This window comes from Vipera berus, assembly GCF_964194415.1.
Source record: "Vipera berus genome assembly, chromosome: 1".
Taxonomy (NCBI): Eukaryota; Metazoa; Chordata; class Lepidosauria; order Squamata; family Viperidae; genus Vipera; species Vipera berus.
Genome location: NC_138202.1, coordinates 272259507 through 272286858, shown reverse-complemented (window position 1 = coordinate 272286858; position 27352 = coordinate 272259507). Strand labels below are relative to the sequence as shown.

The 27352-nt window shown below is 38.0% G+C and overlaps 1 protein-coding gene across 2 annotated transcripts in view; it reads left to right on the top strand.

Annotated features, from left to right (window-relative positions):
• The first annotated feature begins 7851 nt into the window (after window positions 1-7851).
• Window positions 7852-27352, top strand: part of SHPRH (SNF2 histone linker PHD RING helicase) — a 61992-nt gene continuing 42491 nt past the window's right edge. The window contains exons 1-10 of one of the 2 annotated variants that reach the window (XM_081313053.1): window positions 7852-8098; window positions 10455-10618; window positions 14520-14649; window positions 17451-17666; window positions 18384-18462; window positions 18741-18891; window positions 20757-20862; window positions 23130-23386; window positions 24445-25116; window positions 26082-26333. In XM_081313053.1, coding sequence (XP_081169179.1) covers window positions 10589-10618; window positions 14520-14649; window positions 17451-17666; window positions 18384-18462; window positions 18741-18891; window positions 20757-20862; window positions 23130-23386; window positions 24445-25116; window positions 26082-26333 — 1893 coding nt within the window. In that variant the 5' untranslated portion in view covers window positions 7852-8098; window positions 10455-10588. Of the gene's footprint in view, window positions 8099-10454; window positions 11119-14519; window positions 14650-17450; window positions 17667-18383; window positions 18463-18740; window positions 18892-20756; window positions 20863-23129; window positions 23387-24444; window positions 25117-26081; window positions 26334-27352 lie in introns of both variants that reach the window. The other variant, XM_081313052.1, reaches the window with a different exon arrangement.

Genomic DNA, 27352 nt, shown 5'->3' with positions numbered 1-27352 from the left:
ATAATGTGTGAATCCAGTATTTGACTGAATTAATTTTTTATTTTAAATGAATTTTTAAAATAAGTTTACATTATTATTATTATTATTTTTAAAAAAAACCTCCATCCAAGTACAGAGAAAGGCTATCTAGAACCCAGCGAAATGTCATACTGGCATGGGCTGTTTTTGGCAATGACTCAAAAGAAACATTCATACCTATAAAGCAGGGCTGTCAAACTCAATTTCACTGAGGGCCGCATCAGCACTGCGATTGCCCTCAGGGGGCCGGGTGGGTGTGGCCTGGGTGGGCATGGCCTACTGGGTGGGCGTGGCCAGAGTGCGTATGGCCTACTGGGTGGGCGTGGCCAGCTCTACATCGTTCGCATCAAGGGTGTCTATTGGGGCCTGGGCAGGAGTGGGACAGATCTGAGGGTCTCTGGCAGAAGGAGGGTCTCTGGGCCAGAGCCAAGGCAGTGGGGACCGTTCCCTCACTGTTTCCAGGATGGCTTCGCGGGCCGCATAAAACCACTTCGCGGGCCGGATCCGGCCCCCGGGCCTTGTGTTTGACATGTCTGCTATAAAGCTTTCCATTATTTAACGTAAAGTTGTAGGATTCATCTCCATTCTAAACATGAAGATGGGAATAAGCTTTTCATAAATTTACTCAGTAAACATCTGCTGCAGTGCAAACACGTTCATCTTTTGCATGTTCATACCTTTGTAGTTATTTTTGTATGAGTTTAAATTTTACTTCATGTGTTATGGTTTTGCAATCAAGAGTCCAAGAACTCCCTTTTAAATTTCATTTATTTTTTTAAATTAAACAAGATAAACTAATTTGCATGACATTGTATTATAGATTTTGTTTCTGCTACGGCATTTTGAGATTCTAAAATATTGTGTAATGTAGAAAAGTGAAAAATTAAGTAAGTTAGGCCTGAGAGATACAGAGTGGCTTGTAAATATTTGATGGAGACATTATTTCTGGGCTATGTTGACTCTTTGCGCAAAACCATCAGAAAAATGCCCTAACCATTGCAGAAAGTGGCTTCATTTTTCATAAATTTTATTGGAAGATGCCCAAGAACCTTGAATGAAAGACCACAATTTCTAATGCCAGGTATTTTTCTAGGCACTTTACCAAACAGCAGCTGCTGGCATCTGGCCTGTTCTTTGTTGCCATTTGGGTGCCACTTTGCCAATGCACAAAAGACAGTTTTGTCTTCAGTAGCTGCTAAATAAAATAGAGGGAAAGTGAATGGACAAATGGGTTCTACTAGCATCAAAACTCTTTAGCGTCTGCCTTGGCTTTATGGATGAAATCCAACCAACTTTCTGCAGCCTTTTCACCAGCATTGCTGATTTCTCCTCATCAACCTCCCTGTTAAATTAGATAATAGTTTATTATATCACCACTTGCTATATTTATCTGCTTTACTGCAGTTCCTTCAGAGTGACAGTGGATGATCACAAGCTGTGGAGGCTTTTTCCTGCATCTTCTGGAAGAATCTTCTGCTATCAGAATATTTGCTGTGATTTGAATATTTTTGGTACTTTTTATTTGATTTTTGTGCTGCCCGACTGTTGAACCTCCTAGGGAAGATGGACAAAATTCTTCCTATATATGAGTATTTGGGGTTTTTTTATGGCTCCTTAGCAGACAAATATTTTACTATGTAGTTATCTGCTTTGTTTCAGAAAACTACCCAAGCTTTTTTTTTAATATTAAACTTTACAAGGAGAAAATGTGCTAAAACTACTAGCCATTGATTCTCTCTTCAATAAGTTCACCGAGTCAAGGACCATATTACTTCAAGTACTGTATCTAATCCTGCTGTTGCTTATTACTGAATTCAGTGAGACCTACCTTTGGATTGACATGGGCAAGACTGTGCTAACAAATTTTCAATACTTTGCTTCCAAGTTGCTTTACAGATTCTGGGAAAGTCTTTGCTGTGCTCAACTCTATGCATGATTAAACTTTTGTAACACGCAGTGACACTGCCAGTTCAGATTGTTAAAGGTAAAGGTAAAGGTTCCCCCGCACATGCGTGCTAGTCGTTTCCGACTCTAGGGGCCGGTGCCCATCTCCGTTTCAAAGCCGAAGAGCCAGCGCTTGTCCGAGGACGTCTCCGTGGTCATGTGGCCGGCATGACTAGACACCGAAGGCGCACAGAATGCTATTACCTTCCCACCGTAGTGGTCCCTATTTTTCTACTTGCATTTTTACGTGCTTTCGAACTGCTAGGTTGGCAGAAGCTGGGACGAGTAACAGGCGCTCACTCTGTTACGCGGCACTCGGGATTCGACCCGCCAAACTGCCGACCATCTGGTCGACAAGCTCAGTGTCCTAACCCACTGAGCCACCACATCCCTTCAGATTGTTAGAGGGGTGGCATATAAACAAATGGATAACTAAGATATCAGTGTTGCTCGTGTTGATGGCTATTCAATCTCTTCTCAATCAGGCAGCATACTGTACCTAAATAGCAGCCATTAGGGAGCGACAGAAAAAAATCTATGACTTACATTCAGGTAAGAAGCCCCCCACCCTAAGTACAATTTAATAATTTAAATAATCAACTGGAAAGCTGTTTTCATTCAAGACAGCCAAAATGACATGAAAATATAATGGCAAAAGTTTATTTTTGATTTCTCCATAAAGGGTCAGTTCCTGGACTATTAGCTTTAATAGACAAAAAAATAATAATAATGGGGGAAAAACGGTGATATAGCATTTAAGAAAAAAAAAGACTGGTGAGTGTTCGGATGAAAATTCCACCTCTGACCAAATCTTTAAAAAGTGGACTGCTTCTATTAAGCATTTTCCTTATAAATGCTTAAGATTCAACATTTATGAAAGGAAATCACTTTAATTTGGTTCTGAACAGAGCCCAGATTTCTGAAACAACAATTACAATGATTACAGGTATCAAAGCTGTTGTAATAATATAGCATTACAGCATCATTAAGACTCATTTAAAGAAATGTTTATATTGTGGGTGATGGTTATTAATCAGTTGCTTGAATTGTAGTTATGTAACTTCTTCCATTGGGATTTCCATAAATCCATCCACGTGTACGCATGAAAAAGGAATGGATAGTGAAGGATTTAAAGGTGTTTGTGGTTCTGGATGTGGAACAGGCCACCTTGGAGAAAAACTGAACATAGAAGAAATGGATTTAAGAGGTGAAAAGTAAAATAATTGCAGAAAATACAAGTACCGTATGAAAAAAAGTATTGGAAGATAAATTTCCTCAGAAAATGAATGAAAAGTGCAAATAAAGAATGCACGAGAGCTAATTAGAACTGAATGAAAAGAATTATGAATTATGAGTTTGAGTGCAACAAAAGGTTGAATTGCAACAACGGGAAGGATGAAAAAGGATGCTTAGTGATGTAGTGAAAGAGACTATGGCTGAGAAAATAATGCATATAAAAGCATTGGAAAAAAAGTGAAGATGCAAGAAAGCCGTTGTAGAATGTTTTATGTATAGAAAATATTAGTTGCAAAGAATGTAGTCCAGGAGAGTAAGAAACAGGTAAGATTAAAATACGTAAGAGCATAGTTATCAAATAAAAACAGCTATGGAAGTAGATAATATTTCTTCTTTTGCTTTTTGAGGTAATAGATGTCTTTAGTAATAAATACTTATTACAGATAGTCCTTGGGTTACAATGGCAATTGAGACTGGAATTGATGTTGCTAAGCAGTGTGGTCAGAGCTCAACATCATGAACACCAACATCATTTAACAATGGCAGTCCTGGCAGTGCCAGTTGCTATGATTAAGTGAGGATTGGGTGGGTTATTAAGAGGGGACCACAAGTGACTTCCAACTTCCTGTTGGCTTCCCAATTGACTTTGCTTGTAGGAAATCAGCAGGGAACATTGGAAATTGTGACCACATGATCATAACTTGCCACAATGTCATATTCATGAGCAAGGCACTGAGTGCCTGAATCATAATCATGTCACCCCAGGGACACTGAGATTGCTGGAATTCTGGGGATCAGTCCTAAGTCCCCATCAATCAAAACTGTCTCAAGTTGGAATGGTCACTGTGTGGTCATAACTCAAGGATCACTATACTTTCAATAGAGCATAAATGGCGCCTATCTAGACCAGCATTTGAACACCAGGACAATTAGCTTACTCCCATTTTGGTGGTACATCTTTGTTGTAGTGAATCATGAGGGTTTTTCTTATTTTTCTGATATTAAATTGATATAAAAAAACTCAGAATTTAGCAGGGTAGTAAATAAATGAATTGTATAAACAGTCACCTAACTATTGAAAAACAGGACACAACTCATTGGACTGGCTCTAGGTTTCTTCAGAAGTTCGTCATGATGTCATCTGTGCTCACAGGTGGGGAAAAAAACCACACTTGGGAAGCAGACTATTTTGATTCTAAGCACATTGATTTGTGCTTTAGATTTTTAGCCGCCCTGAGTCTTTGGAGAAGGGCGGGATATAAATGGGATTAAAAAAAAACTTTAAGAGTATGCTATGAGCCTGAGGCTGCTAAAGGTTTTGTTTTTGAAAATAATTGTAGAAAAAAGCCCAGCTCAATCCTTTGATAAGAACTGAATCCTCTAAATCAGACATGTCAAACTCGCGACGTCATGTGACATTGCACAATGTATCGGGAGTTTTGCCATTGCTGGCAATGGGATGGGCACGGCTTCCCCATGACGCATCTGGCTCGCGGGCTAGCAGTTTGACACCCCTGCCCTAAATCCTGGGAAGTGTATTATTATTCAAAGTTACCTGTGGGTGAGAAGATTACATCCTTAATACATCAAAATATCTTGGTAATTACCAATATAAATTTAAAGAATAAACAAGTTCAACAAACCATGGCTTAGACTGAGTTATTAACTTAATTATAGGAACTCAATAGTTGTTGTTATTATGAAGGACAAAGTCTTTGTGAGGGAAGGGGATTATCACCCCATACGTGGAGCAGTCTATTTAAAACTATGATTCAATAATTCAAGTGATCATATAGACCTATGCTATAAGATTAATGCACTTCTATCAGTTAAAATGTAATTTCTAAGCTCTGACAGTATTTGAGATTTTCTTACATACATCAATCATTAAGGCATTAAACCAACAGAAGATGCTATAAGATTCACTAGCACCAATATGTATCTATGTATGGATGACCCTGGGGAAAGGTGGCAAGAGATGCTACCTAAAACACAGTCAAAAAGACTTAATGGTCAGAGAATGAAATTTATAAGGACCTAACATATTGGATCAAGCAGTGAAAAGTGGCAGTAGGAAGCCTGTATCTTCAGACTTGCAAGATTCTGTTAATGTTGCTTTACAATAAGGTAGAATTAGTTCACCCATTCCTGTTCCCCTCTGGTTTACCTGGGAGGGTTGACTTTGTGTATATGTTTATTTCTCATTATTTGATATTTCTTTTTTTGTTATTACAAGTTTCAAAACATAGTTTTATGCTATTTCCATATCTGTAGTCTGCCTGGAGTCAATATGGACCAAGATGCAGGTTATTTATTCATTTATTTGTATCCTGCTATTATTGTCACAAATAACTCAAGGCGGCAAACATATCCAACATATCTTCCTACTCCTATTTTACCCACAACCCTGTGAATGGGTTGGGCTGAGAGAGAGTGATTGGTCCAATAATCATCTAGCTGGCTTTCATGTCTAAGGCGAGACTTGAACTCACAGTCTCCTGCTTACTTGCCTGGTGTCTTAATCACTAGACCAAACTGGAATAAGTGCAACTAAAGATAGAAGAAAAGGAACACAAATTATATTATTTTGCCCTCAGTCTTTAGGAATCATCAAGGATTCTGATGAATATGTGGCAGGGGAGAACAAATCTTCAACTGGTGAAGTTAATTGTGATTGCAGAAAGGTATCTTTGATGGTCCACAATTTGTCTCGAAACTGTGATTAATAGCTTCAATTAAGCCATGGTTTAACCTTGCTCTGGTGACTACATGGAAATGTCCATTCACTTCTCTTGGCAAAAATACAGAAGTGGTTTGTTACGGTTTTCTTCCAGGCCTTTCTTTTTCAACTGCCCAGTCTAGGCACAATGTAAATTTGGGTGGCAAAACAACTTGTCATGGTTCAAATTCTGGTCTCTGTCCTTAACATATTCTCAGTAGATAGCATCTCAGATCTTAGTGGGTTGCTATCAGTCAGAGATGCCATGGGCTAAATAGAAAAACAATCTGTCCTGGATTACAATAGCTCCCTTTGTTGCTTTTAGGATTGACAATGATGCCATATGGACAGTTGACAGGGTTATCAATTCATTCTACTTCTAGCAATGTTCAGTATAGAAAGTCAGAATCTATTTGCTTTCCAGTAACAATTTAGTAAAATATATTTCTTACTCTTATCACGCTTAATTTCTCATTTTTTAAGCTGTCATACAGGATTTACTGGTAAGTGAAAAGAGCTCTGCAATTCAATATTATCTCCTATCAACAACTGTCTGAAGAATTAAAGGAACATTTTAAAATATAGCTAAATGAATCATTTCCATCTTAACTTTGGGAATAAGCATAAACTTGTGATGTTTTCATGGCATGTTCTTGAGGGAAAAATGGCAGGATGGCATTGCGGAGGAAGTGTTTTGGATATTAACACAGGATGTACAGTGCTGTGTTGACAGGCGAAGAGAAACTCAGTCTGTTCACGTTTTCATCGTACATGTAAAATATGTTAAGACACCTGTGTGGTTCAGAGCTGCATGTACTAAGTTGATAAGAGACTCTGTGAGGAAAGGAAATTGGCATCACACTACCAATGGAAAAATCTGAGCTTACCTCAACTTCTCACAACGATTTCCAGAAATAATGTGGACAAAATCAATTCACCAAATCAACATGATGTAACCATTAGAGGATTGGGTTCAGTGCCACTGCCAGCTACTAAAACCATTCTTTCACTAAACTTGCACTTGCCTTATCTATCTCACAACATTTTTGTAAGGATCAAAGGTGAGTATGTGTAAAGTTTCGACTTTGCACTAAAAGAATTGGCAGGATGGAAATGAACATCATTCAGACAAGCCACGGTTGAAGTCAAGGTTTTTCTCTAGTCCAGTGTTTTTCAATCTCAGACACGTAAGAGATCAGTACTTCAACTCCCAGAGTTCTCCAGCCAACAATTAAAACACCTTACCAACATCCAACACCTTTCAAGTTACTGAGGTTGAGAAACACCGCTTAAAATCGAGCTAGCTTAATCTATGCTCGCGCGTTGGGTTTTTGTGTGTGTGTGTGTGTTATTTTGGCAACGGCTTGGAACTAATGAATTTCTCAAGACGCTTGTCTAATTTCTCCTCCTGGATTTTCTCACAGCCTCCCATTCAACTATTAAAACAAGTCCGGCCACGCTTCGGTTCCCCCCCCCCCCAGATCGGCCAAACCTACAACAGCATTTTTGGTACATTTCACCCTGTAAGGTACACCCAGGGCGCAATTGCGCGGAACGAGCGGCCTCATCCCGGAGACGCCTCCATCTTTTAGCTGGCGAGCGCCCGAGCGAACCGGGGTAAGCTATAAAACAGGGGTCTTCAAACTTGGCCCTTTTATGACTTGTGGACTTCAACTCCCAGAATTCCTCAGCCAGCATGCTGGCTGAGGAATTCTGGGAGTTGAAGTCCACAAGTCATCAAAGGGCCAAGTTTGAAGATCCCCGCTATAAAACTTCCGCCGAGAGGAGCCGCTGCGGCGCTTCGCCCCGACCTTCCCGAAACAAAGCGACATTCTCTCCCACCCCCTTCCCCCACCCCCTCTCCCACGGCCGGCCGCCGGGACGCGTCGTCGTCACTACTCCAGCGCCCGCGCGCCAGCCGGCGAGGGCGGGGCCTGCCTGGGCCTTTCCTGCGTATCGGTTGGCCTCTATCTGCTGGCCGGGGTTTTCACGCGGGGGGGAGGGGGGGACGGGGGCGTTCGTTGGTACGCCTCCTCCTCCTCCTCCTCCTCCTCCTCCTCTCCCCCCTCCCCCTCCTGTTCGGAAGACGGTTGATCGGCTATCGCTGGCTCAGGCGCGGTTTCCCGAACGGACATCCAGGAACAGAAGCGCGCATTTTCAGCTTGCTGCTTGAACCGTCAGGTACGTTGGACCACGGAGCATCTCTTGGCGGCTTCGCTTCGCCTCTCTCCGGTGCTTCCACCCGCTCGCCGGTGCCTAGGAGCAGGCCCGAAGTTTTGGATTCCAACCCCCCCCCCCAGCCGTCCTCTGTTGTAGGCTGCAGGCGACTCTTCCCTGCCAGCCTGCCTCGGTGTCTGCGGAAATAGGCAAAACGATTTCTTGTGGTCTTCTGTGCAGGCGCGGCACCGGCGTCCTTGCATTCGTGCAGTGAAAAGACGGCCGCCTCTTTATTTTATTTCCTGGAGCCCCTGCGAAGTGGATTTGAAAGAAGCCTCTTGTCTGCTTACCCCAGGGGTAGGCAACCTCGGCTCTTTTATGACTCATGGACTTCAACTCCCAGAATTCCTGAGCCAGCATGGCTGGCTCAGGAATTCTGGGAGTTGAAGTCCATGAGTCATAAAAGAGCCGAGGTTGCCTACCCCTGGCTTACCCGATGGTCATCATAATTTAAAACGGAGCTTATTATTTTAAGAACTTTTTTAGTCGGCTCGATCTTATGTTGTGATTGATTGTAATGGCGCTTTAGTTGTGAGCTCATGATGAGCCGGCACCCACGGGGTAGTCCTCGACTTACAACCACAATTGAGCCCAACGTTTCTGTTGCTGAGTGAGACATTTGTTAAGTGAGCTTTGCCCCATTTCTTGCCACAGTTGTTAAGTGAATTACTGCAGTTGTTAAGTTGGTAGCAGAGCTGGACACTGCAACTGTCATAAATATGAGTCAGTTGCCAAGCCTCTGAAGTTTGATCATGTGACCATGGAGATGGTGAAATGGTCATAAGTGTGAAACAGTCAAAGGTTTCTTTTTTCAGTGCTGTTGTCACTTTGAATAGTCACTAAAGCAGGGGTGTCAAACTGCCGGCCTGCGGGCCAGATGCATCATCCGGAAGCCGCACGCACCCCATTGCCGGCAATGGCAAAACCGTCCCGATACATTGCGCGATGCAAGTTTGACATATCTGCACTAAAGGAACTGTTGTAAGTCGATGACTACCTGTACTTTTGTTATTACAATTGTACAAGGGAGTGTGGCAAAGCAGCAAACTTAAAGTAAAGGTATCTAGATATGGAGCCAAGGATTGCAGGAGGCAGATTCATGTTAAATTGAACTCGAAAGCAATGAAAATAAAGGCCAGAGGTGCAGTGGTTGGAGTTTTGCAACATTACAAAAGTTGCTTCTTCAGCCTACTCTTTTTGGAGTTTTACTTAGTAGTCTGCTACACAGAAAAGACAAAACAGAATGAAGGACTTTCAAGACGGCTGATGCAAAGCAGACATAGTACCCCAGTTGTTTGAGGCCATATTGTGTTTCTCAACAGCATGCCTTAAAAAAAAGTGAAGCAAGTGACTTTGGTTGTCTTACAGGGGTCTTCAAACTTGACCCTTTTATGACTTGCCTGGCTGAGGAATTCTGGGAGTTGAAGTCCACAATTCATAAAAGGGCCAAATTTGAAGACCCCCGGTCTAACGAGTGGATAGCCAATTGAGCTTATAAATAAATAAGATCACAAGTTGCAAAGACAGATTGAAAATTGGAGTGAAAATATGACAAAAAGTTTTAAAAGTTAGCAAGGATTGGAGGCTCACCTTTAGGAAACAATTAAGTTTTTAATTTTATAAAAGATACCACATAAATGAATAAGAAAATACAAAAAATAATTGGAATGCTAGGAAACCACCATTCTATGATCCCTTAAACATGGCCCCTAAACATTTAGTCTCAGAAAGCATCAAATCGTAATTATGTCTAAGAGTGTGACAAAATTTAGTGTTTTTCTGATCCAGTAAAGAGGCAAAAGCAGAGTTGATTAGATTTTGGTATTATTTCAAATTCTTGGCTACATTTTAGTATTACTTCAAATACTGACGCACAGAGACACAATTGAAGGTAGTATTGCTAGGATTGGTTATGGAGTTAAAATTGTGGCTGGAAAAGATAAAATGCCAATATGCACATGTAATCCAAAGATTTTTAATGTATTGCCTTTGAGAATGCATTTCCATGTTTTGTGAAGCACAGTCCTAGAGACCATAAGATATATTCCTCCTGATATACTTGTGAAAGTAAGGTAACAAAGTAAGACTTCCTGCTTTGAGTAGTAATTTCTCTGAATTCCCTTAAAAGATTAGCTTTTTCATAGATGGGAAGTTCTGATGCTGAACCCTATAAAGTGAAAAGACTGATTGGGGGGGGCAAGGTTTATTGCTAGAAGGTATATCTAAAATAAATCTTTGGCCAATGTTCCAGATTCTTATTAAATCAAAATTTAATGGTCCATTCAAGATGTAAGTTGACTGGTATTTATCTATGTTACAGCGTTTAGCAGTAGTGAAATATCAAAATGAGTCGCCGTCGAAAGCGTGCTCCTCCCATGAGGATGAATGAAGAGCAAAAGAAGCAACTCTGTTGGAATATGCATGATGACCAGAAAAATGATATGTTAGACGTAGATGTCATGGCTGAAGACCATCCTGTTGCTGGTACAAGTTCATCTTCTGCTGTACATATTGTGATAAATGATGATAGCAGGGATGAAGACTTGACTCGCAAAGAAAAGAACCCCAAATCCCCAAACATCTTAACACTTGTAGATGAAGCAGAAGATTCTTGTCATCTATTGTCATCTATAGCTATACAGCTAAATATTTTGATACTTCCTTATCAGCCTGATCCTCCCTGGAAAACTTTGCTTGGAGAATTTACACTTCAGCTTCTTTCTGAACAACATTTAAGTGACAATATCCAGAAAAGAGTGTTGACCTTGATGACCGCAGAATTTAGTGATCATCTGCATCTTCTTGTCCATGTAAATGATATTATAAAGGTGGACAAAGGGGAAGAATCATTGCAGAGTACTTACGAACTAGATGTTTTAGTTGAATCGTCTTTAAATAATGAAATTATGGAAAATTTAATGTGGCTGCAGAAGAAAAAAATAATTGTACTGTATCAAAGATCTGGAGATACTTGTTCTGTAAAGGTAGTCAATTTATATAATTAATAGAACATATCTACTGGTGAATATATTTGAAATGAAGAATATGTACAAAGGTCCCTGAATAGAATATTGTAACTAATGTCTTTTATCTGCAAATGGAAAATATGTTAGCATCAAAGATAGGAGTATTTTCTTTAATTCAATTTATTCTATATGCAAAGTAGATTTTACTAGATTTTATTCTTTTGCAGGACCTATTAACTAGCATTTCTGAATAAAATGTTAATTATGCCAGCTAAAATAATGAAAAGCTTTGCCCCAGCATACTGTATCTTAGGGAGTATAGTTTTCATATGTTTTAAATTTTCAGTTGGGATGTGCAAGTAAAACTCTCCCCTGAGAAAGTTTAAAGCTGCTGTTCAGTCATAAAATTTCCTTCCTGTAGAGGAATATAGAGATAGTTCTGTAACTTATTATCCAGACTCCTAACTTGCCTATTTATTTAAACTTAAGGAATTCTTTATCTGTAAATTGGATTTTAGTGGAATCTTTATTATTTATTTATTTATTTATTTATTATTTATTTTATTATATTTATATACCGCCCTTTCCCGAAAGACTCAGGGCGGTTTACAGGGTGATTAAAACGAAAAATACAAGAGTTAAAAACAATTAAAAAATTATATCAATCCCTGAACAAATAAAAACCCCAGTTAAAATTAAAATTAAAATTCTCAGCCTGGGCTACAGAGCTCGAAGAGCCAGGTCTTCAGGTCCCGGCGGAATGAACGGAGGTCGGGGGCAGTCCTAAGCTCCACTGGCAGCTGGTTCCAAAGGGCAGGCGCACCCACTGAGAAGGCCCTCCCCCTGGGTGTTATCCGCCGGCAATCTTTTACCGCCGGCACCCTGAGAAGACCCTCCCTGTGGGAGCGCACTGGACGAAGGGAGCTTGATGCCGGCAGCAGGTGTTCCCTCAGATATCCCAGACCCTCGCCATTTAGGGCTTTATAGGTCATCACCAGCACCTTGAATCTCACCCGGAGGGCAACCAGGAGCCAATGCAGCTCGCGGAGTAGAGGTGTTACATGGGAGTATCGGGAAACCCCCATCACAACTCGCGCGGCCGCATTCTGCACCAGCTGAAGCCTCCGAGTGGTCCTCAAGGGCAGCCCCATGTAGAGAGCGTTGCAGTAGTCTAAATGGGAGGTCACGAGAGCATGAGTGACTGCGTAGGGCATCTCGGTCCAGATAGGGTCGCAACTGGTGCACCAGACGAACCTGGGCAAAAGCCCCCCTGGTCACGGTTCCTATATGATCTTCAAAGTTGAGCTGGGAGTCAAGGAGGACGCCCAAGTTGCGAGCCCTATCAACGGGGGGGTAACACCTCATCCCCCATCGTTAAAGGTGGAATGGTCTGGTTAACCTGAGATGCCGATATGCACAGCCACTCAGTCTTGGCAGGATTGAGACGAAGCCTGTTTCTCCCCATCCAGACCTGGATCGCCTCCAGGCAACGGGACATCACGGCGAGGGCATCGCTGGGTTGGTTTGGGGTGGAAAGAAAAAGTTGGGTATCATCAGCGTACTGATGATACCCCACCCCGAAACCACAAATGATCTCACCCAGCGGCTTCATATAGATGTTGAAGAGGAGGGGCGAGAGAACCGACCCCTGAGGAACTCCACAAACAAGAGGCCTCGGGGTAGATCTCTGCCCTCCTGTCAACACCGACTGCGAGCGGCCCAAGAGATAGGAGGAGAACCACCGTAAAACGGTGCCTCCCACTCCCAACCCCCTGAGACGCCACAGTAGGATACCATGGTCGATGGTATCAAAAGCCGCTGAGAGGTCTAATAGGACCAGGACAGAGGAACAACCCCTGTCCCGAGCCCGCCAGAGATCATTCACCAGCGCGACCAATGCCGTCTCCGTGCTGTATCCTGGCCTGAAACCCGATTGGTACGGGTCCAGATAATCAGTTTCCTCCAGGAACAGAGGAAGCTGATGCGCCACCACACTCTCAACAACCTTCGCCAAAAAGCGAAGGTTGGAGACTGGATGATAGTTATTTAAAACAGCCGGGTCCAGGACAGGCTTTTTGAATTTATTAAATAAATTAAATGATGTGTGTTTGTGTGTATAGCATTAAATAACCAAAGGTAAATCACAAATATAAGCTACTAATTAATTAGAAAGGAAATGCTTTTGATATAGCCATATTGTTATAAACAATTCTTTTATCAAATCGTTAACATTTTTTTAATTTAGCAAATTTTATTATGGGGTATTTTTTTAAAAAACATTATAAACTGAATAAATCACATTTTATCCATAAGTTAATTACTGGTTCTTCTAATGTTTTCTGTAATTTCAGTTTAACTCCCTCAGTCCCACCACTGCATTTAATTGAAACTGAAACAACGTATTTATTTTCCTGCTCTGCTGGTTTAAATACCACCTATAGAGGTTATCATATCATGGAAAAGGAAATGCAAATCATTGATTAGATTATTAGATTATGGTTCAGTGTTTTATGAATACATACCAATAACTGTTGGGTGATTTAATTATGACTCTCCTTCACTAAATATAGTTTGGCCTTTAGTTATTTTCATCCAGGATTCTCAAGATCATTTGCCTCATTAATAGGATGTGCCCAGCTTTCTTTTCCCTTGCAGCTAATAATTGGAATATACTTACGAATCACAAATAATAGTTACGATTTCAATTTTTAGGAAAATATTAAAATATATCATTATTACTAATAAAGGAGAATATGTGCAGCTCAGGGTTGACATGAGGGGTCCTTGGTGCTGTTTGAGCTTGCTTGTTTTCTTGCAGACGTTTCATTACCCAAACTAGGTAACATCATGAGTGCTAGTAAGGAGTGCAATTTGCTGTCAGCTTTATATTTTGGTGCCTTGCCTGTCAGCGTTCGTAGGGGTAGTCTTAGAGATTCTTTGGTTGGGTCAAGAAACTGCAAAAGAAGCCAACAGCAAACAGCCCAACCAAAGAATCTCTAAGACCACCCCCACCAGCGCTGACAGGCAGGCCAACAGAATATAAAGCTGACAGCAAACTGCACTCTTACTAGTACTGATGATGTTACTTAGCTTGGGTAATGAAATGTTTGGAAGAAAACAAGCAAGCTCAGACAGCACCAAGGACCTCTCATCATTATAACTTAGCCTGTTAAATTACTTTCACTATTCTTAATGACCCATTGTCTAACCTGGTATCCCTTTCATTATGAAATATGTTAGTTCTCATATTACAACCAGTCTTGGTGAATTGTTTTAAGAATTGGTTCAGTATATTTGAGGAAAACTAGGTTAGGAAAGGCAGCCTTAATGTTCTCATTATGGTTTCATTTGTTGTTATTTTTATTCTTTGTATATTCTAAAGTTGTCTAAACTTTTTTCCGTGAACGTTTAATTCACAGGTTGGAATATATCTTCTTGAACTGGGCATAAGTAAGTTAGAATTCCTTAGCGATGGTGGGGGAAGAATAAGAAAGGCTAATCAACTACTTCAGAAACTGATGGAAAAATTTTATCACTTTGTAATTCCAGGTAATCATATTTTTCAGACCAGATGCTTTAAAATATATCTGTTTATGAATGAAATTATCACTTAATTGTGAATTCTGGCAGAATCTGTGCCGTTGTTTGTTTGCCAGTTTTCTCTATATTATGTTAGGTTTTGGCCATTTACTGCAAGTTCTTTTAAGAATGGCAGCCTTTGCTCATTTCTTCAACATAAATTTAGCATTAGTTGGTTGCTAGGAAAATGCTTGTCTTTCTGCCCTCAAAATCAGTATGCTGATAAGTTTGAGTTAGGGTAAGATTTACAACATTATTACTGTTATAAAATCCTAAGAAAAAGGAAATGAGTGAGGAAGATACTCCATTTCTCTTAGCTAGTCTAGTACTACCCCTTGTGGAACATGAGAAATTAAAGAGAACAAACTAGATGTATTTGGAGTAGTGAGAATATTCTTATAGACAATTTGGAATGTTATCATTAGTTTGGATGTTTTATTGTGGAAATGTGTATGATCTTATATTCAAATTTTCTTTTTGCTGACAAAGAGTTAAATGATTATGTGTGTGTGTGTGTGTGTGTGTGTGTGTGTGTGTGTGTATGGTTATATGGTTATATGGAATCTTGTATGATTCCTATCTAGTTATTCTTTTTCCCCCTCTTTTTAAAAATGTGAGTTGCCCAGAATCATTTGGGAGTCAGACAGCCTTCCAAATTTAAATAAATCCCATTCAACAACCAACCTTCAACTCTATATTCAACAAAGATTCTCTAATTCAAGCCTATTCACTTTATTGTACACTTTTTAAAAAAATCAATACAAGTTCAATAAATTTTTCAGTGGACAGCAGAAGAGCAAGAATCTAGTCTGCCCCCTCTGCCCAGCAAAAAGCCATACTACCACTTTCCCAGTTTTGTCATCTCTCTCATTAACGTATCGGTCAGGATGCTGCCAAATATATTCCCAGACACATACTTTCCTTTTGCTTTTTGCATTTAGTTTTGCTTCTTTTCACAATAAATGCATCCCTTCATCCGGTGTGGGTCCAGTTTTCATGTTAAACAAGTCCCATATCTATTCTGAAAACTCCAGAAAGAAATTACACCTGTATTTTAACATTTTTTCAGGTACGCTAGCAGTGCCTTTGTCCTCACTATTTTGCAACATTCTCACACATTTATTTACAACATTCCCCCCCCCTCCGGCCTTGGATACTAACATGACATTTGTTTCCATTCCACTTTCTGACTTAATGCTATTGTTATAGAAATCTTTTAAAACACTTCTTCTAGCATTTTTTCACATTAGTTAAATCCTGGGTTTTGTATAACTTTTACTTTTTTAATTTTATTCACTCTGTTTAATAGTCTTTAACTGCAAAAAAGTTTTTAAAAATTTATATTAAAACTGGTCTCTGTTTTCTCTGCTTGTTTTAAGCTTAACTGCTTTTTTCTTGTTCTTTGTAAATGTCTGGACACCATATACAGTAGGTTTCTCTCATTCTCAGTTTTTGCAACAATAATTTTTTATGTGCATTTTTTCTCATCCCCATTTTTTTCACATTGCATTTCACCAAGGCTGCTTTTTTATTCTTTTAATTCTTCTTAATATAACTCACTGCACTTAATGTGTAGCACTCTGATAATTGTTGTTCCTGATAATACATAAATCTTCCCATTCTGTTTTCATATCTTCCACTATCCAATCTACTAGGAGATTAATATTTCTTCTCATACTTTTGCTTACAAGATTTGTACTTTCTCTTTCTGCACTTGTTCTATTTTCATTCTTATTGATTTTACTTTTTGTCTTCCACACCTATTTTTTCCAAGATTCACTTTTAATGCTACCAAATAGTATTATTTCAAATTATCTCAGCATTTTTGTATCCTTTACAGTATTAATGATCTCACATTTTATTGCAGGTGAATCAGTTATGGATTTAGATTTCTATTCATTCCTTTACCATGTGTATATATAACCCTATGCTTAAAATTCTTATTAAAAATCTCTCTTTGTTGGCAGATAACTTACCTCAGAGCCTTTCTTATTTCCTTCCTGTCTCCCAGCTATGTCACTTAACTGAATGGATTGGATTCATTTGCACAATTTCCCCTCAAATTCATCTCAGTGTTTACTGGAATATATCACAATCTGTGGGTTCCTAGTTTCATAAGGAGCCATAGTTACATAGATGACACCAATTTATACTTTCTGACATACATTTTAGCCCTTTCATTTTTAATGAAACCTGCTGTTTCAGTTCCCTGTATTCCTTCAATTTATTTATCAAATTTTGAAACTGCCTATCTCAGTCAACACATATTCATCACCTCACTCGAGGCCACCTTAATTCACATCTTATATCCTTCCATTTTTATTAATTTGCAATATTTCTGCATAAATAAAACAATTAAAAATGGAGGTGTGGTTCATTTTCTTCAATAAATGAATAAACAATTATATTAAAAAATGAACAAATATAATGTTTTTAACTCAGTTCTTTAAGTGAGTTCTCTTTATCTAGTTTTAGGATTTGCATGGAAAACAATGTTTTGGGTCATATTTATAGAGAAATATTGAAAATTCAATATTCAAATGGGTTCAGTAACTTAAATATTATTATATATTCATAACATTGTTTCATCAGACATTTATTCATATATTTGTATTTTGAGGTGTTTTCTTATCCCTCTTTGAAAGCTTGGAAACATTGTTGCACTAAATTATTATGTTTTTAATACTCATACTTTTTTCAACTTTTTATTTCTTATGTACTTTAAAAATATTTGTGTTACTGATAGTCAATAGCTCTGTACATTTTTTTAGACATTCTGGAAGAAGACGAGGAATCTGATAGAGATATAGAACGGCAAAATATTGAAGAGCTGTATGACTATGTGAGGCATGTACACCAAAAAGAGATACATTTTTTAAAGGAAAACGTACAACATTCTGCATTGATTCCTGTACTCAGGCCATATCAAAGTGAGGCTGTAAATTGGATGCTGCAGCGTGAGAACTTTAGATATATAACTACCAATGGTAATTATGTCACAATAGCAGCAGGAATGCGTACATATACAACATGTTAATAGTAGAATACATGATGATGTACTATGAGGAAATCACCAGCTCCTTCTTTTGGTTAATGTTGCTTAATGACATCTTTAGAAACTATAGAAATATTAGCAAATACTATGTCCAGTTTGCATAGTAGATCAATAGAAAGGTTAACATAAACTGTATTGTATATTAGATAAGCAGTCCTTAAGCATTGCATCAATAGTGGCATTCTAATCTAGCATTTCTTTCTAAAAAAATGACCCCATATTATTAATCCATGGAGGCTCTAGTTAAGAATAGCCACTAATATTTCAGAAACACAGATGTTTTAAGAAGAGATTTTATGGAATGCTTTTATATTGTGGGAAGGGATTGAAATTAGCACAAAGTTGCAAGTTGCAGTCATGTGACATTGTGTTTAACATTCACTGGTGATTCACTTAATGATCACAGCTGGAACTGATGTGATATGTCAGTATGGTTTCACTTTACAACATTTTGCTTAGCCACAGAGTTGCCAGTGCCAGCTTTGGCCAGTAAGTGAGGACTACCTGTATTTTTATATCAAGTACAATTTAGTTAAAATGGTTCCATATAATGAGGAATGACTTTCTTCAGAACTTCAATTTCAACTTCCAATTTTGAGGAGATGTAAAGTTCAATGAATCTCATTGTCTTGTTCTTTTCTTTCATCAGATAATGCCATCCACTACTTATGGAGAGAATTTATTACTCTAGATGGACTAAAGCTCTACTATAATCCTTTTACTGGCTGGTAAGGATGGACTGCTTTAATACAGGGGTGTCAAACTGCAGGTCCATGGGCTGGACGCATCATGCGGAAGCCGCGCCCACCCCATTGCCAGCAATGGCAAAACCGTCCCAATACGTTGCATGATGTCACATGACATCATGAGTTTGACATGTCTGCTTTAATATATCCAAAAGCATAACATTGAAACGAGTGTAGCTGATACTTATTTAGAATTCTAAATATTGAATTCAGTAAGTTAGTTGCATTTGTAACAAAAATCCATAATTTTTTATTTTCAGTGTAATCCGTGATCGACCCGTTGCTGGGCCTCGGTGGCCTGGAGGAATATTAGCAGATGAGATGGGCCTTGGAAAAACAGTAGAAGTCTTGGCTCTTATTTTGTCACACACTCGTAAGGACATCAGACAAGATGCTCTGATGTTACCAGAGGTGAGAAACCTGCATTGTGAGTGGATAAAAGTAGTCCCAATATTCAAATCCATTTCAGTTCATTGATTGTAATTGGAAGTTACATTTGGAATATATAAGCAATGATTTCTCCTAAATCTGTAACCTTTAAAGTTTGTAAAACAATTTTGTATGACTTTTTATTTTTCTTTTATAATTTGTGTCAAGAGAAAAGATTTAGTTGTGAATGTAATTTGCTGGAAAAACTGGAATGAAGTAGAAAATCATATCATAATTCTACAGGATTCATAATCAGTCTTCATTCTTAAGCATTATTTTCCTCCCTCCCCAATCCTCAGTTTAACATTGTTTTCCATTTCCAATTTATCTATCCTAGTGAATGTCTCAAAAGGACTATGCAGTCTGCTTGAGCTTTCATTTCCTTTCAGCCTACTTGAAACATTGATACTTTACTACCCCTAAACTTTTCACTGTCTACCACAGTGTTTGGTCACCTTTTCAGACTCTCTCCCTGGGACATCATACAATGACACACTGTCCCAGCCATTTAAAAAGTTCTACAGTCTCTCACAAAATTCTGGTGGTTTAAAATTTGCTTTATTTATGGGCCTCAACATTTTATTCTGGAGTTTGTCAGTCCCTGGATTAAAAACACATTTGTTCATAAATTCAACAGGCATAGGTGTTCATAACATTATTTACATAATGGAATCCAAATATGGATTAAGAATTATTGTCTCATTCTCTATTATACATTCCCTACTCACTAAAGACTGGTATGTTAATCAGTTAATGAATCATATAAATGAACCATATAGATATTCATCTGGTTGTTTCAGGATCACATTTCAATCTGAGTCTTGAATGCTAAAAGAATTAATTTAATTGTTTATTTAATTATTCTGATAATTTAATAGAACATTTTGGGAAAGGTTTGATCGGTAGCACAATGGAAATTTCACTTTTGTGTATAAGTAACATGCAAAATGCATACTAGTTTTATGAAGAAAGGTTCAAAATCAATCTGCTCTATATCATTATGCTATTACGTAACTGTGGTGTAGCTATATTGTAATAATTTGTCTGGTTCTTTTTATATTGAAAATATAAAACAATATTCTTAGGGTTGCATCGTATTTCTTTATCCTTGGGAAAAACCTAATCCCAACTAAAACTTTTTAAATCATTTTGTTAAAAATATCAAGTTAACTAGAATATGATAATCCCATTTTAAAATTTTTCCTGTCTTTATTCTTCTATTCACAACACACTTCAGTTAGAAATGTGTTGCAAACTGTTATCGTAGTTGTCAATCTGCAGAATTTGAAGCTTGCTAATTTGACCAATTTGTGGATATAGTTTACCAATAGCCATTAGCAGTGAAGAGAAGAGAAAAGGTGTTTTCCTGGAAAATACAGGGCAGAACCTTTTGTATGTAATAAAGCATTTTGTGTATCTATTATTTGCCATGTAAGTCTCTTCTAGAGTGTCCTTTTTGTATTATGTCATGCACAAAATGACTGACAACATTTTTCACATAAGCACAGTATGCTTTTTCAGCGGCTTGTTATTCATGGTTCAATTGAAACAGAACCCCCATGAATAAACAAAACCCACTGTATATTTAAATTGGTGAAAAGATCAGTATTTCTAGTATTTCTGCTTCTAGAAAATAATGCTTCATTCTTACAACTTTCTTTTCCAGTTTTAATTCTACTGATTGACAATGAATTTTTATAACAGTGTTAAAGTTTCCACCTGAATTCTTACATGCTTGGATAAAACCAGTGGACCAATAATTAAATGTACATTTTATTTTTGTCATGCCTAGCCTTTGTTAATTATTAGGTAGATTGTGACATAATAATGTTAAAATTATATTTCAGGGGTTTTTAGTAAACTTCTTTGTTCCACCACAACCTACTGAAGGAAGTAAAAAGAAAAACATAATGAAAATGGAGTTTACGTTGAAGGAAAAAGTCCAGTATCCAAGTAAGTATTTAGCAGGAATCATTTGCATAACCAGCAGTAAGGAAAAACAGCTATCTTTAGAGAGAAAAAAGTTAGTGCTGAAGTTTGTTTATACATATATATTGACAAAGCCAATGCCTTAAATCTGCATGGCTTTGTTGTGATTCAGTGTCAGCCTGTGCTCCCAGCAGCTGAGTCCGAGGAATCTGAGGAGGAGGAGGAGGGGTTTGGAGAGCCTTCGGTGTCGGAGGGAGGCTCTGATGCACTTCAGGACTCTCAGCTTGGCCCCTCCAGTCGTGTTCCTCATGAGGCTCAGCTGTGTGAGGAGGAGGTGTCAGACTCAGAGGAGTCATAGCTGAATCTGTTCAGAGATGCTAGAAGCAGAAGGCAATCCAGCAGAGCAGAGCAGAGCAGAGAAAATCAATGAGGCAACTCAGTGAAAAGAGGAGAAGGCATTGAGAAGCCACGCCTTGGGACTGATAATAAAAGGGGAAGGTGTGGGCGGTGCTGGTTGCTGAAGGCAACCGTTTGGAGACATTCAAAGAGAATGGTCTGTTCTTGCTAATCTGACTCTTGTTGTTTGACTCTTGTTGGATGTTTTGAATCATGTATTTTTGGTCGAAGAAAATATTCTGCTGCTTTTTTGTTTGAAAGACTTTATTATTTGGAACTGTAAATAAATTTGGGTTGGGTTTTTTCCAGCCTATTGATTGTTAAAAGGAAAAAGGGGTTGTCCCTGACACACAAACAGGGCCGGTCGTAGGCTGGAACAGAACAGGTTTTGTGCAAGTCTAAATTTGTACATAACTCACTCTCTTGCGGGAATTGCATTGGTTGCTGATTTGCTTCCAGATCCAATTCAAGGTGCCTTTTGACACCTTTAAAACTACATGGTCTGGGTCCAGGTTATATGAAGGGTCATCTTTTCCCAGTTACATCTACCTGACCCACCGGAGTAGGAAGGCAAGATAAAGTTTCTGTCCCCTCTCTTAAGGAGGTCCATCTAGTGGGACCAGAAAAAGGGACATTCTTTGTGGAGGCTTCCTCCCTGTGGAACATCATCCCTGCAGAAATAAGATTGGCCACCACCTTGATAGACTTTTGAAAGGCTTTGAAAACGTTTTGCCAGCGGGCCATGGGACCCCAGGGGTGAAATGGAGCCCATCAAGTTGCTGGTTTGATTATTGTGGCCAGGATGTGGAGGTTTATTGGGTTTTGTTTTCGGGCTTTATTTCTGTAAGCCACCTGGAATCACCAGGAATAAGTTGGGCTGCCATATATGTTTTCTAAATAAATAATAAATATTCCCTTTTTATTTATTTAAAGTACTGATAATACTTTCACTCACAGTATGTTCAAAGTAAATAAACACAATTGTATAGGTGTTAGTATTCATAATTATTAAAAACTAGGAACTATCAAATTCCTAACAAAATGATGTTTTATTTCCTCCAGGCAGTTATTTACTTACACATTAATAAAACATGCATTTTTCTCAGATAGCTGATAGTTCTGTGGGGGGGGGGGAACCTGTCAAATATGCTTAATGTAAAATTATTTTCTGTTCTTTAAATTAATGAACTTTCAAGACAGAGCTCAGTTCTTCATTTTTTCCCCCAGTTCTTATTTTTTCCAGTCTTCGCTAGAAGATTTTCCTAGTGCATAGGTGGTTCTTGTAAGCCCCACGGTATTTATACTGATGGCAGGTGTGATTCATTTACAACAACACGCAGAGGAATTAAAGTATAAAATAAGTGACAGTCACAAGTAATTGAGAGTCTATTTGGGATTTCTCAATAAAGTAGAAACAAGACATTAACAGAAGCATAGATATATATTACATAATGTATATTATTTTGATATACTAGTTAAAGTTTGAGTGAGAGGTCCTAAAGTTACATAAGGGAAATAGGTTAACTGTTGTATATTGTTGGAAAACCTGTGGCTTCACCTCAGATTAAATGCTTGTTTTAGGCTGAAGAGTTTTTTTGTCTCTCGTACAGAAACTAAGACCCATATCAAATCTTTTTGCAATTCCATTATTAAGTATATGATGCTTTCTATATCCCTTGGTTACATGTGATAATTGAAGAATTATTATTAGAGAATAAAAGTCCTGGAGGCTAGTAAGAAATTAAACTATTTAAGTTGTTTAGCAGAAAAAGCTACCTCTGCAAACTAGCCACAAAAAATTAAGCCAGAGCTTTTAAGTGTTACAATAAAAATCTTAAAATTACCTTGCAATCTCTTTTCACAGTTTTGATCAAAAATATTCATTCTTCGTATAGGTTTGCGAGTAATGCTTTTAACAGCTATAAAAGAAATGAATGTGAAGAAGGGAGCATCCATTGTTGCAATTTTTAAGTATGTCCATTCCATATATAAATACGATGTTCAGAGGAACCGTCGGATTCTTAAAAGAACTCTGGAAAAATTAATTGCAGAGAAGGTAGTGGAGCAAGTCAAAGGCCATGGTCTTGCCGGCTCTTTCAAGTTGGGCAGAAACTACAAGGAACAGATGTTTTGTAATAGATCCAAAAAACAGGTGAGCTAGAAGAAAAGGAATTATTTAGGATTATTTAAATTCATGTTCATTGCTATAATTAAGGGTTTTTTGGGGAAGGGAACTAAAAAATAGGCTGCCAGGACCATTGAATAGCAATTACAAAATTATGGGAACATAGGCCCTTTATTTAAAATTAATCTTACACATAACAAATATTTCTGCATCATTATATCATGTTTAAAATACAGTGCAAAATTTATACAAAAGATAATCTTAGTACAATTGTGTGCATGATGCTAATGCAGAAACCCAGTCTTATTCCATGTAGGTATTCAAGATGTATCTGCAGATATAGGGAAAGGGTTACATGATGGATAGAATGTTATAAGCGGGCCTCCTTGATATATCTTCTACTTTTTGTATGTTCAATTAAAGAACTTAATACTTAAATAGGTCTTACCTTTTAGAAAACCTTTCTGGACTTCCCATTCTCATTCATGACTTCTTTCAAATAGTTTATAGTAAAGTATATTCTTAATTGTTCCTAATCTTTTAAGTACTTTGACAGAATTGTGCACAATTTTGGTGAAATGGAGCATAGATCCCAGTTATTATAAGTTAATATTATAAAATAAAAAATTACATATCAAATGAACATGAATAGGCTTTTTAATGAATCATAAGAATTGCACTGTAATTTTAATTAACAAGAATATTGAATTGTATTGATACTAGTAAGCTTTTAAAAAGTCAGTTTGGAGATTGCCAAGTGTACTCAATACTATGAAATGTATATTCCAAAGAGGTATAGTCTCCTATCCCCACTTGGTATTGTATAAATAAAGGTTAAAAGATAGTGGCTCACACATGTGATACAAGCCTCTCCAGATGTGCCTTTCAGATGTGTTGAAAGCTCCCAGAATTTTTTTATGGTGAGAATTACATGAATTATAATCTGAACACATCTAGAGGGTGTCAGATTGAGGAAGGCTGGAATACACCATGCAGAGTTGATGTTTTCCAGCTCTTCCTCATAATTTCAGAGAATTAGGAATTAGCACTACGAAAATTCAGTTTGGTTTCTTTTATATTTACAGAAAAGGCAAACTTCAAATAGATCTCAGAAGAAAAAATTGCCAGACCATAAGACTGAAATCAAAGAATTGGATGATAAGAATGCATGTTCTACAGATGCTCTGAAGTTACCTCAGGTGATAGATATTGCAGCAGAAGATCATGATTACTGTGCAACAAACAAAGATACTAGTAAATCAAACCTGGATTCTAAGCGCTGGAAAATTAAAGATTCTCAGTGTAGGTCAACTGACAATATGCTTAGATCCAAAGATGAGATATGCTGTAGTGTTGCTGTTCCTAAAAATATGGATGAAACCGAAGAGATGCAGGATGCCTTAGAAGACCAGGCTTCAGTCTGTCAAGAACACACTAGCATCTTTAAACAACGCCCTGGTTCTATTTTTCCATTCAACACCTCTGATTACCGCTTTGAATGCATCTGCGGGGAGCTTGGCTTGGTTGACTATAAAGCTCGGGTACAGTGCCTGAACTGTCACCTATGGCAACATGCTGAATGTGTGAATTATAAGGAAGAAAATCTTAAGATCAAGCCCTTTTACTGTCCCCACTGCCTTGTAGCAATGAAACCAGTTCCTACAGGAGCCACTCTCATCATTTCTCCAAGTTCAATCTGCCACCAGTGGGTTGATGAAATTAATAGACATGTGAGATCCTCGTCCCTTCATGTGCTGGTAAGAAACATTCTTTATAAAAACACTAGTACAATAAGAGTTCGAAGAATGTAATGGATTTCTGAAGAGCAGGCAGAAGGAAAATGTATTTTCTTGTGAGCATTATTTTGTAGAGCACAGGTGGAATTACATGCCTTTATAGAGACGGGGGAAATACAAAGTTATTCAATATATATCTGTACCTGCATGATTATATCATTATTGCTATCATTTACAAAAACCGTTTGAAGTTCATTGTATCCTGGATAAAATAAAATAAAATTCCTCAGATTTGCTAGCAAGCTTCAGAAATTACAGGTGGCCAGTAGAAAATCAACCATTATTTGATGCATTTCTGTATTAAAGGGATTAAGTATACTTTTGTGAAGAAATTTTAATTCTCTTTTTGTGTGGTACTTTTTTTCCATTTAGATCTCTCGTGAAAAAATGTGAAGCTGACTGGATTTATACCTTCCCAAACAATTCCTTGTAATTGTTTAGAACATAGTTTTGATTGCTGATACAATTATTCCTCCTATCAAAAAGAACAAAGTATAACAGAGGAACTGTAAAAATAGTGTTCAGTATTAGGACGGTTAGAAGCAGTCAATAGAGGTATTGGCAAAATGTATGAGTGAAGCATTTTTTTTCTTAAATAACTATTTCCTGCCCCCGGTGGCTGTATATCCTCATCTGTATGCAGGCAACTCAAGACAACTTTGAAATGCTATGTGAGCCTTTCAATGGACGCTGTTCCTCTTAAGCTCGAAGAGATGTATTTTTCTTACCAGCACATTTTGTCATGCTCTTTTTACGTACTTCGGCCATGTTTTATTTCACTCTATTAAACTATAATTAAGCTGTCACCTAATTTTTTAATGAGAAAGGGGTTGCTTAACTTTATGAACGACAATCACTTTTTACTACATGAAATCTCTAACTTTCAATATTTACTTTGTCTTGTATTTTTTGGCAAAATCATACAGGTTTATCAAGGAGTTAAGAAGCATGGCTTCTTGCAACCTCACATCTTAGCAGAGCAGGATGTAGTGATCACTACATATGATGTCCTCCGGTGTGAGCTGAATTATGTCGACATTCCGCATAGCAATAGTGAAGATGGGCGCCGTTTCAGAAACCAGAAACGTTATATGGCCATTCCTAGTCCCTTGGTAGCTGTGGAGTGGTGGAGAATTTGCCTAGATGAGGCACAGATGGTAGAATGTACCACTGCAAAGGTGAGGCAATCCCTTGGAAACTTCAGCTACTATTTAACCATGTAGATATAAATATGCCCTTGCACTTTATCCTTCAGAAGTGAGTAAATTATGAGTTTCCCCTAAAGTTATTTGCATCTAAATATTTTCCCTGATGGAGGTTTGAGAGGATATGAAACATATCCATTTTAAAATAATAACTTTACATAATGTATTCTGACAGTTTAAAGAAGTAGGTCATGATGTCTGTTATATAGCTTCATGGCTGAAAGCAAGAGATTGATTTAATGCTATTTCAAGAGGCACAAGACATGCCCTTTGGGTTTAGAAGATATGAAACTGTTAGCATTGAATTTAAAAATGCCCATTCCAGCAGCTGGTAGAAGATACTGTTAATACAATTGTTTTAAAAGATTACTATTTTATTTTACAATGTTATGCGCTATCTATTCCTAGATAGTTCAGGGAACCTTATAGAAATGTAAACTTTATTATTTATTTAATTTATGAGGTGGCACAGTGGCTCAGTGGTTAAGATGCAGAGCTTGTCAGCTGGAAAGCTGACAGCCCATGTTTGAGATCCAAGCACCACACTATGGGGTTGGTTCCCAATCTTGCCCCAGCTCTTGCCAACCTAGCAGTTCAAAAACATGCAAATGTGAATAGATAAATAGGTATTACTTTGGGAAGGTAACTGCTCTGTGATGTCATACTGGCCACATGACTGTGGAAATGTTTTTGGAAAGTGCTGTCTCAGTGAACTTGAAATGGAGATGAGCACCACCCCCTATAGTTGACAATGATTAGCAGAGTAAAATCCACAGGGACCTTTCTTTTTATTATTAAATTTATAGGCTGCCCGTCTCACTATCAAAGCAACTCTGGGCTTTGAACTTTAAAATTCCACAGATGCATAAAAACTGTTTAGATCTTCATTCAATTGGGATTTAAAAAATATATACCGTGCACGGCAGATGGATAGGTGTTAAAAAGGCAAAGCAGGGGATCAATTCAGTAAAAATGGGATTTATGGGAAATGT